General features: G+C 32.2%; 2 protein-coding genes and 1 pseudogene across 2 annotated transcripts in view; 2 read left to right on the top strand and 1 right to left on the bottom strand.

The window, feature by feature from the left end:
* Positions 1-665, top strand: part of LOC111375565 (probable E3 ubiquitin-protein ligase ARI8) — a 7,833-nt gene extending 7,168 nt beyond the window's left edge. Inside the window, exon 3 of the mRNA XM_022998400.1 lies at positions 623-665. Coding sequence (XP_022854168.1) covers positions 623-665 — 43 coding nt within the window. The remainder of the gene's footprint in view (positions 1-622) is intronic.
* A 572-nt stretch (positions 666-1,237) lies between these two features.
* On the top strand, positions 1,238-5,042 carry LOC111375589 (probable E3 ubiquitin-protein ligase ARI8). The gene is made up of 4 exons (XM_022998428.1): positions 1,238-2,473; positions 3,132-3,231; positions 3,313-3,439; positions 4,495-5,042. Exons 1-4 carry the CDS (start codon positions 2,294-2,296, stop codon positions 4,763-4,765), a joined length of 678 nt encoding a protein of 225 aa, XP_022854196.1. The 5' UTR covers positions 1,238-2,293; the 3' UTR covers positions 4,766-5,042.
* A 3,540-nt stretch (positions 5,043-8,582) lies between these two features.
* LOC111375563 overlaps positions 8,583-11,544 on the bottom strand; it is a 4,416-nt pseudogene continuing 1,454 nt past the window's right edge.

Raw genomic sequence — 11,544 nt, 5'->3', positions numbered from 1 at the left:
CATTTTTCAATAAAATAATATTACATGCACATTCATAATTTTTCCTTATTTTTTAACCACACATTTCCCATCAATCTTCTATTCCAAAATACATTCTTAGGTTCAAATAAGCTCGAAATCTTGTCATCACAAGAAAATCATAGATCAGAAAATATAGACTGAAACTGAGCCGGGGAGTTCTGATATTTACTTATGAGAGAGAAATGCACCTGAATTCTAACCTGGAAATAGCTTGTTTTACACAGATTACCTGTCTAAAGATTTAGAGGATTTTTAAGTAAGAAGCTATGTTATCTGAAATCTTAATCGATGTGGTCAATGTGTTTGAGAATGGTGTCTCCAATCTACGAACTTCTATTTGACTCAATTATAAGAAGTTTTACTGGGTTTCAAGTAACCATGGCTACAGTCTGAAATAATGAAATCTTATCGTCACAGGAAAATAATAAATCAGAAGACATAAACTGAAACTGAGCTGGTGAGATCTGATATTCACTGATGAGAGATAAATGCATAGGCAGAAATTTTTCTGGTCCCTGAACTTTTAAAAACCAAGGGTTCAACTGAACTGTGAAATGTGAAATCATCCACCCTTGATGATTTTTTGAACATTCTTCTGCAGTCCTAGTTCCTTCAAGTGTGAACGGCTTCCTGGCTTCAGCTAAGCTTGTACATTGCAACTTCTGCACCAAAAAGTTAAAAAAGGGTGAAGATTTTAAGGAAAATAGAATAGAGAGGCAATGTTGGAGAATTTAGTCTGTGGCTGAAGGCATGGACTGATGTCTTTTGTGGGAAGAGCTAGAAATTCATTCTTGTGGGACCGGACCATAATATAATGGAGCAACTGTAGAAGATATTCTTCATATGAAGCCACACAAGCATACATAGGGCAAATAAAACTTTGTGATGTCCCTTCTTTTGACTTCATTCTGTTAAACTTATAATGAGAAAGCAAAATTCTCTACTTAGTATCTTTCTGTAAAGAAATAAAAGTTAAGAAACTAATAGTTATGTCAATATCTCTAACCTTACAACAAACTCTCTCCATTTGCAATGGCCAGAGATTTTTGTGTAAGAGTTGAAGTATTTAATATAAATATTAGTTTTTAAGTCTCGATAATTCATACCTGAAGATACAAAAGAAATAGAACTTTATGATATACCTTCTTTTGACTTCATTCTGTTAAACGTATAATGAGAAAGTAAAATTCTCTACTTAGTATCTTTCTTTAAAGAAATAAAAGTTAAGAAACTAATAGTTATGTAAAAATCTTTAATCTTACAACAAACTCTCTCCATCCGCAATGGCCAGAGATTTTTGTGCAAGAGTTGAAGTATTTAATATAAATATTAATTTTTAAGTCTCTAAAGTATATTAATTCATACCTGAAGATACAAAGGGGTAAAATATGATATGAATTTAATGAGCACTGTTCATTATCCTCGAAAGTAAGTTAAAGAACGTTTACATTGCACTGTAAACAGTGATCGATACCATTAACTAATCTGTAGCACACAAGTATCATGATGCATGTACACAAATCTGTCTTATGACATGAAACTATATTTATTTTGGGAATAGATGAACAAGAGTTAAATTCTGATGAGGATTAGACATAAACTGCACACTGGAATGATGAAATTTAGAGGGGGAAAAACTGATATGCAGGATTATCTAATTAGCATAAAACCTGAAGTAGGTAGACTTTCCAGCACTCAGGAGCTAGTGCAGTGATACTGGGCTAAAACCTTAGCTTTTATTTAAAATCAACGGTTTTAGATAAACTATGGATTAGAATGAAGACAATATCCTGTATGTGAAAACTACTTCAATATTTTGATATGAGCAATATAAAGCAGTCTCCTCCTAGTTTCTCTATGTAGTGACATGTTTCTATGTTTATAGGTAATACATAGGCCATTACATGAATCTATTTTCTCGTGTACTAATCAAGTATGCAACTTCCTGTGCTGAAATTATACCTTTATAATGTATTTGGTGTATAATTATTATGATCAATGATGTTACGCATAGACAACCTTGGACCACCCATACCACCAATATACAATGATGAACAAAGGGATATAATTATTATTATTGAGGCACAGAAACTAATGAGCACATGCTTTTAACAACTATTCGGTACTTGTGAAAGCAGAAGTTGAAATGAACGTATTTAAAATTTTGTAACTGCAATACAAATTATAGACAAGTGAAAAGGAAATTATATATATTTTGTATGCTCAATGTAAATCATTAGTTGTTGACTATTAGCTTCTCGATAGCTGTTAGATGGATTGGGCCTTGAGGAAAGGGAAATGTCTTGCTGATCTTACTCAAGTCGTTCATTATTCTTGTGTTCGAATTTCAGAGGGCACTGATGACAATTTTCTTTTGCAGCTGGAAAAGCTGAGTGATAAACAGTGTCAACCTGAATCTCAGCTGAAGTTCATAATAGAGGCCTGGCTACAGGTAAATTTTAATTTTCACATCGAGTTCCTTTTGACAAGTGGTATTGATTGGCTGCATTAATTTGGCACTAAGTTGATGTCTTTTAGGGAATATTTCATACAGCCAGTCTATACATGTGACACTTCTGGCTGGAAGTTGGATATAAGGAAGTTTAGGGCCCGTCCAAAAAGCCAAAGGATGGATTTAAAGAAATTTGTTTTAGTTTCATCTGGCAACATTATCATAATTCATTGTATTTTCTTGCTCAAGATGCAAATATAGATATATTTGCATAGAAACATGCTTTTTTAACTGATTGTTCCTTGCAAATAGTTAGAAGTTGGACCTAGTTTATCATGGTTAAAAATCATAAAATGTCCAACATCTTCAGATTTTTTACGCAAAACAGAAAGTTGATAATAAATCCTCTCTCCTTGGAGGGAATCTTTGAAGAGCTGCAATCCGCATCAGTGTGATGTTGCAGTATTCTTGAAAACTCATGCATTCGGTGCCTTGCAGATTAATCTGTCTTGTTCTTATCCCCAGTAGTCTTAAAAGATAGGTCAAAAAGAAATGTCACCAAGGATGTTCTCTGACTTGGAACATATTATGGTCCTCTTGAGGTCTTCCACAAGGCAGTTGCATATTTTATTCTTATCTTTACATTTGCCTTTTGCAGATTGTTGAATGTAGACGGGTTTTGAAGTGGACATATGCATATGGATATTATTTACCCGAGCATGAACAGGCGAAGAAGCGGTTTTTTGAGTACCTACAAGGTCTGTGTAAAATTGGAAGCTCATATATTTTTTGTGTTTTTTCCTTTTCTTTTGATGTAACATTGTATTTGTGTTCTTTAGGTGAGGCCGAGTCTGGTTTGGAACGGCTTCATCAATGTGCGGAGAAGGAATTTCAAGGCTATCTCAATGCTGAGGGTCCATCGAAAGATTTTAACGAGTTTCGCACAAAGTTAGCTGGACTTACCAGGTTCAGTTATAGTTGTTTCTTCAAGTGAACATTTTCTATTTCCTTCATTAGATCTAAATTATAGAATTTCATGTAAGACTGCATTCTAGCTGAACTGATGGTTCGGTTGCTGATGTTTCTTGTCGAAATTAATTGTGGAAATTAATATGACTTCAACATATAATCAATCTAAATTTATCTTTTTTTAATTTCAGTGAATATTTTGTGAGACAGATCATTGAAGATTATGTTCTTGTATTTTTAATATATTCTGGAGTTATGGTCCCAATTTCATTATAAATTAATAGACAATGTACTCACTGAGATGATTTCTGGTTATGTTCCTGGTTCATTTAATTAGTTATCGAAAATATCTTGTACCAGTTGGAGTTGCAATTTCAAAGAATCTATAGGAAGCTTAACTTGATTGAACAGAATCTTAGCGGAGAGTTTATTAATACTTCTAAAGCTGAATTTAAAAAAATAAAAGAATAAATAAAAAATAAATAAAATTGTTGTAACTGGTCATAGAGGCATATATGGTACAAGTGCTGCTGTCTAGGATGCATTCGTTTTAATGGGAGGAAATCATATCTTTCTAGGGTCCATTATTGTGGTCATTTAATAAGGGAAAACTGGTATTATTTTTTAAACTTAAGAGAGATGTTTGGTTAAGACCATAGAAAACAAGAATAGAAAATAATTGATTTTTTGTGGTCAGTCATAAAAAATTAGGACAAGACAGAGAAGTAAGGAGTAAAGGGCGGAAATGTTGGCAAAGGGATGTAAATATATTTACCCGAAATAGTGATTTCTCTCTCTCTCTCTCTTTTTTTAAATGAGGAGGAGCAAGGAAAAGAAAGCCCAGACTGGAAAATGGAGAGGGAGAAAGGGGTAGCAGTTGAAAGAAATTGAAGAAGTATGATCATTTAGGACATTTCTTTACATTTATGCAGTTACAGCTCTCCATCAAATTTTATTTTCGACTCCGTATTTTGTCACTTCAGTTTTTTCATTTCTTTGTAAGAAATTGCTTGAACCTTATCTCATTCAAAATTTTCGAATTCTAATTGCAGTGTGACTAAGAACTACTTTGAGAATTTGGTCGGAGCTTTAGAAAACGGTCTGTCAGATGTAGACTCCCAAGGCGGTTGCAATAGGGCAGGTAGCTCGAAAAATCTGGGAGGCGGTGGCAGCAAGGGGAAAAGCAATAGAGGCAAGGTAACTACGTCCAGGTCAAACAGTTCTCGAAACATTGATGATTCAGGACATTGGTCTTGTGAATATTGCACCTATGCAAATCCTAGATCAGTTGCTGTTTGCGTAATGTGCCAGCAACGCCGTTGAATGCTTTCATACTTGGTTTCACAGAACCAAATTATGTCTCGGCCAGTGCAGGCGCTCTGCCGCTCCCATGGGTGGACGTGGGAGGAAGAATTTCAGTTAGCATATTATGTTTTACAATTAAGTAGGTGCCTTGGGCCCGTCTATGACTCACGTTGACACCAGAATGAGTAAAAACGGTCGAAAACAATGTAGTGTCTGAATCATCTAGTAGTAAAATTTCGCAGTGTTAACTAAATTTATTTTTATTCCAAGCATTGAATTTAAACTCTAAGCTTCATTTGAAATTGTTTATTGAACCTATGTTCAATTTGTTCATCGTATCTATGTTAGTTTGGTTGATGAAAAGCTATTTATCGAGATAATTAGATTGTCACGTCACATTCCATTTTCATACAAATACAAGTCACTAGTATTTCTAGTTTCAAATAGATACACGAGCAGAAGATGTGCTAAAATAAGTTATTTTTCATCGAAGTGCTAAGATGCCGAAGCCCTTGACTCTCTCCGTCGCTTGCCAAATCACTTGGCCAAGTGTGAATAGGAGAGAGAGACTGTCTTCGGAAATTTTGAAGGGAAAGATACCATTGTAATTTCAAGTTTAAAAGATAAATCTTATAAGGGAAAGGCCCTTGTATACAGCTGACCCCCTGTGATTGGTTGGGGGGCCAGCTCAGCCCTGTGTATACAGGGGCCCTGTGAAAGTAGCAGGGCCCATCGTATAATTCTTTTGGTAAGAATTAAAATTTTCTCAATTAATCCTCAAGTTAAAAGATTAGGAATCTTCAAATTGCGACAAGCGAAAGCTTGGCAAAGCAATGACATGGAGGTGAAACGGTCACGGGTCCTAAAGAATTTTTACAATATTTCTGCCTTTTTTTTACTACAATAATGGTTCGTTGAGAAGGGATTTGTGATTGTGCATATCCTAAATCTTAGCCTTATTTTTTAGTGGTGCTATTTGATATCTTTCAAATCCTTTTATAGTTTTCTCTTCTATTTTCCTGATTAAAAAAAATACATGAGGTGAATTTATACATTTTATACATCCACTAAAACCATCCTAAGAGTCTCTAAATATAGGTTATTCTCTATTTTAGAGAATAAATACTTAAAAATAAGTTTTAAAAGATTCTATTTTAACTTTTTTGAATAATGAATAGGTATCGTATTTTATAATGATTACATTTAATAAATTATAGATTTAAACTATACTTGATAAATTATTTAAATCATATTTGAATTGATTGACCATTTACATCTCTCTCTCTCTCTCTCTCTCTCTCTCTCTCTCTACACACACACACACACATTGTTTTAAATAAAGAGTTTTTGAAAAATGTGTGGTTAAAAAGTAGAAAAAATTTCGTTTACGGATAGAATATTTTATTGTATGAATGTACGAATGAAAATAAATATATAGAAAAAAGAGTTTTAAAAGAATGACAGACAAACACGAACTAAATATGGTTTGGAAAAAGTAAAATAAGAACCAAAATAGATAATATTGTTGGTGTATAAAAATTTCTCTCTAAAATTAAAATATTCTCTATAATGCATAAAATGTTGTAAAATAATAAGATAATTATTGTTGGTTATTTAGTGTTACTATGATACATGGATAAGTTTTATTTAGTTTAGAAGATCTATTTTATTCCAATTGCAACTCTTATTTTGGACTCTATAAATATAGAACATTGGTTCATAATAATACACAATTGAGTTTTGACTCTCTATTTCTTCTCTTATTTTCTCTATTCCCTTTAGTTTTATAACACGTTATCAACATGATAACTTAATTTTTTAAAGTTTATAAAGGTAGTAATATTTTTATAAATATAAATATTTATCACATATACTAAAATTAATTTAGTGACATGTGAATTCTTTCGATGTGCATATACATCATAACCAGATTGCTTATTCTCCTATGCTTTTCGTTAGTATACATTTTAATTTTATTTTCTATTTGTATGTGTAATTTATACACATATTAATTCATATCTTTTGATTCATATACAATCATTTTTGCCACATATTATTCACTTATTAATTCTATCTTTTGAATTAGTCACATATTTGTTTTACCTTTAATTTTTATATAAATGAAATTTACGTGCATATTTAATGTCTTCTGCATGTTGGTAAAAGATTTAATCAATAAAAGATTTAGTCAATTTTGTTAACTTCTATGTATGGAGATTTTTTTTTCTAATGTTTGTTTGGTAATTAATATATAAATCCATATCATGTTTATATGGTAATTAATATATTTTTTAATCTGACTACATATTTGTATATAGTTTTTCATAAATTTTAAATTGATTATGTATAATGTTATTGTTTCTGAAGTAGCACAGCATTATTAATATTATAGAAGAATATTACTAGATCATTAAGAGCATGATATTACAGTTACAATATTCTAGAAAAATATTGACTCAATGCTCCTGAAGAAGCATAATTTAAATTATATTTATTTTGAACGAATATGATGTTGATGTTCTCGAAGAAACACAATACACGTTATATAAATATTTCAGAAGAATATTTCATTATTGCTCATGTAGAGCACAGATTATATTGTTTAGCTTGAAAAGGTAGAATGAATCATTAATGTAATATTCTAGAAAAATATTGTATTTATACTATTGAAGATTATATATCTCATTGTATTCCTAATGAAAGCACAATTTAATATAAATAAATAAATAAATAAATTTATTGATGTTTCTGAAGAAACACAACGTCATTAATATTTTAAAAAAGAATATTGATTGCTCCAAAAGAACATGATATTATAATTTCAATATTCCTAAAGAATATTGATCGGTTCTATATAAAAGCACAAATTAAATTACCATATTTATTTACGTGTCCATTTTCTACATATGTATTTAGATATTGATGTTTTGATTAAATTTTATTGCTCTTGAAGAGCATAATGATATAAAATCTAACAATAGATTACATTTTTACTCCTGAAGAGTAAATCATTAAATTGTGCTTATTACTGTAAGCAAGAATATGTTTTACACATGAAGAGCATGACATTAAAATTCTTTATATTTCAGAAGAATATTGATTTATTATTCTTAAAAAAGTAATAGTAAAATATAATATGATCTCGAAATAACACATTATAATTTTATTAATATTCTAGCTAGATTTTTCTCACTAGATTTTTATTAAACAATGTTTTTAACAAGACAGTTATTGTACAAATAATCATCAAAGGGGGAGTGATGTAAAATAATGAGATAATTATTAATGATAATTTAGTATTATCATGATACATAGATAAGTTTTATCTAATTTAGAAGATCTATTTTATTCCAATTATAACTCTTATTTTGGACCACATAAATATAGGACATTGATTCATAATAATACACAATTGAGTTTTGACTCTCTATTTCTTCTCTTATTTTCTCTCTTTTCTTTAATTTTATAACATAAAATACATTTTATAAATAAATAATCTCTTGTATATGCTCTAAGCACGGGTACTTAATTTATGCTACACTCCAATGACATGACACGTCAATCTATTGTGGATAACAAATTATATTCAAATATTGAAACTCATCCTAACTTTATCCACCAATAAATTGATGTGTCATGTTATCGTGTTTAGTAATTTCTCCATATTTGTATGTACGTAAAAATAAAAACAAGATCAAAGGCTTATCAGGTAGAAGATAAAGAATTAGAGGTTAATTATGCATACATCAATTCGATCCACTAACTTTTATGGCATGTTTGGTAACACAAGTAAGATTGTACATGACAATATAAAAAAAAAAAAAACCCTAAAATTTTTTCTCAATATTGTCAAATACTACATGCCAAACATGCTCTTAAGGTTTTGGTGTGGCGTCCATCTTCTATCAACTTAGTGGAATCCTACGTATCGTTCCATACCGTAAAAGTTGAGCCTCCATGACAAACAGCCACATTGTTAGGTCTAGCTGCAAGATTTGGCACAGCAGCAGGCATCCAGTTGTTACAATTAGCAGAGGCCTGATCATAAACACTAGCCTTCTCCATACCATCAGAAGGTTGTTGGGGTTCATAACTAATCAAGTTTCTTGTCTGATAAGGATCTCCTGATCCAAACATGAGTGGTTTTACCTCATTCTCCCCGAAACCATTTGTCTGATTTTGGTTTAATCCTTCTTGAACAAGCACCATACCCATCGGTACAGCGAAGTTACCATTACTTCCATTTGCATCGCTTAATTGATAGGATGCAGAATGTCGGTATCCATCCCCGCCAGCTCCATTGTTATAGACCAAAGAATTAGATCCTGAGTTGTGTTCCATGGACGAAGAATCCAAGCTCATGAGATTGTGCAGTACGGATGGTTGTAAGAAATTCTGCATATTTCCCGAATGAAGTTGATGAAGGTCGTGAATGTTACGATTAACTTCAAGATCATGCTCTTGTTTACACCACAAGTACCTGAAGCGGATACAATTTAACACGCTTAGTATCTCATTCGAATAAGAATATAGACTATCAATTAAAAGATGATGGATAAAAACCCATCATCATCGATATAAACAGTTGAATTCAATCTAAGCAGGACTCATTCAGTCTAATCTACATGGAAACTTCATCGTCTCAATCTAATATATGTGAAACTTCATCAGTTCAATCTAAACAGGAATAATCTTACGGGACCTCTGGTAACCGTATTAGAGCCTCATATAAGCTATTCAGCTACGCCTAATTTACCATCCTCCTAAATTATTCATTTAGAGCCCGTTTGGGAGTGATTTTGAGAATTGATTTTTTGACCGTTAGGAGAAAAGTGGGGTCCACCTGTGAGAGAAGAAGTCCAATATGACGGCTGAAATAGTGAAATAACGATCAAAAAATCAATTTTTTGGGTGAAAAAATCGCTCCCAAACAGGCCCTTAATTGTTTTTAAAATCGAGGGTCATGTACTAACTTAGGTATCTGAGAGTTACGAGAGATACCACACATTATTCGTTGCAAGTAGCACTCGACAACGGGATGCACTTTTTGACGATAACAGTACCTTTGTTGAGGATATGGGTAGTGCATGCTTAATGGCTGAGGTTGATGGAATGCCATGGCGTTGGGCCAGCCATTATTGTAGCCATTTAGTCCATCTGTTAAATGTGAAATAGGGTTTCCATTACTAGCACTTCTTTGTATATCCAAAGCCAGTTCAGCATTTTCAGCATCCTTAAGGCGTTTAGCAGCACCTCCAATTGGCAATGTGCTGCTCTCCAGTATGCTTTTCACATCATATCTGCTTATCTCAAAATTAGTCACAGCGTTTAGTCCGCGAAATTTAATGGCTGCAATGTCGTAAGCCTCAGCTGCTTCCTCTTGTGTGCCTGAAATCCAAATATAAAAACAAAGGTTAAGATAAAGTCAAACAAGCCAATAGAATAATTGATTGAGATGTGTTACTTACTGAAAGTTCCCAAGTAAAGATCTTTGTTACCAGCAACTCTTCCAATCCTTGCTTGCCATCTACCATGCTGGTGATGTCTGTTGATCAAAATGTTATATGAGACATGATTATAATGTTCTAACAAATGCTTATTATTACACATAAGAATATTTAATTTGGTAATGTTGTAACTGAATATAATCTACGTACATTGCAATTTCGTTACAAAGTTTGAACAAAGGGTGAAAATCACTATGAAGTTTGTCATGAGAATGAGCTTACAAAGATTTATTCATACCATCGGTCTTTCGTCTTCGAATTAAAGTTCTAATACAGATGATCTCAACTATTATAAGAGACAACATTACTGTCCTTTCTAGGATATTTTTCACAGTAGCAAGATAAACACTATAACTGAGTTCACCATTCTAGAAGTCATCATTACACCAACATGTTAACACTGTACTTAAATTTAACCTTCTAAAAGGAACATCGACCCTGACAATTTCAATCCAGTCTACTAAAGCGACCAGATATATTTCAAGAAAAATAATAAACGGGCATACAATATACAATGAAGTCCATGAGCTTCTTTATCTCTAAATATAGGTTTTCCTTTAATTTTAAAAAGAATACTTGTCATTTTGGATGACCTATACTCGAGTAGAAGAGATATAATAATTAGATTATTAGCCTAATGAGGCAACACTGATTTCAACGTGTCAGAAATAATATCTACCTAATTCCCCAAATACAATTGTTCATGGAAAAATCAGAATAAATAAAATTACATGCCATTTAATTTACCTTGTAACCCCTCGATAAATCGAAGCGCCTCGGGAAAATCCACTACTTTTTCTGTATGGATTCATCAAAATATAAAACTTGATATGATCAGTTCATGTATGAATCTACTTTATTGATCTTTTATGAAGTAAAAAAATTCAGCTTACCTTCTTAATGATGCAACATATTCCTGTCTTGTCATATGCTTCATTTCCTCCAGTTCTTTCTCATAGTTGCTAATCTGAAGTTTCAAAATACAAATGCTTAAAACTTCCAAATATAAAATGCCTTTCTTCACGAAGTACTACTATAGCATAAAATGTATTCCGTAATTGAGTTCTCGTATTCCAATACATCTAAATTATCTGATATATAAAAGCTTGATATGAATGTTGGCCTGTGAATCTGTAGCTTGAGTTTCAGTAAAGGTAAGGCACCTGCAGCTATCATCTGGCCGATCATTTAGTAGTTCTTTCTAAGAGACAGGAATGTAAATGGAAAGCATCCCAGGTAACAATAAATGACATTTGTCGACAGTTGGAAGAAATCAAGAGGGTCATTATT

The sequence above is a fragment of the Olea europaea genome, unplaced genomic scaffold, assembly GCF_002742605.1.
Source record: "Olea europaea var. sylvestris unplaced genomic scaffold, O_europaea_v1 scaffold139, whole genome shotgun sequence".
Classification (NCBI taxonomy): domain Eukaryota; kingdom Viridiplantae; phylum Streptophyta; class Magnoliopsida; order Lamiales; family Oleaceae; genus Olea; species Olea europaea.
This window is presented reverse-complemented; position numbering and strand designations above follow the sequence as displayed.

Excerpts from the sequence above, each read along its gene's own strand:
- LOC111375589 (XM_022998428.1), top strand. The coding sequence starts at position 2,294 with ATGGATTGGGCCTTGAGGAAAGGGAAATGTCTTGCTGATCTTACTCAA. Across the intron at positions 3,232-3,312 it reads GTTTTTTGAGTACCTACAAG|GTGAGGCCGAGTCTGGTTTG; the intron begins GTCTGTGTAAAA and ends TGTGTTCTTTAG. Across the intron at positions 3,440-4,494 it reads AAGTTAGCTGGACTTACCAG|TGTGACTAAGAACTACTTTG; the intron begins GTTCAGTTATAG and ends TTCTAATTGCAG.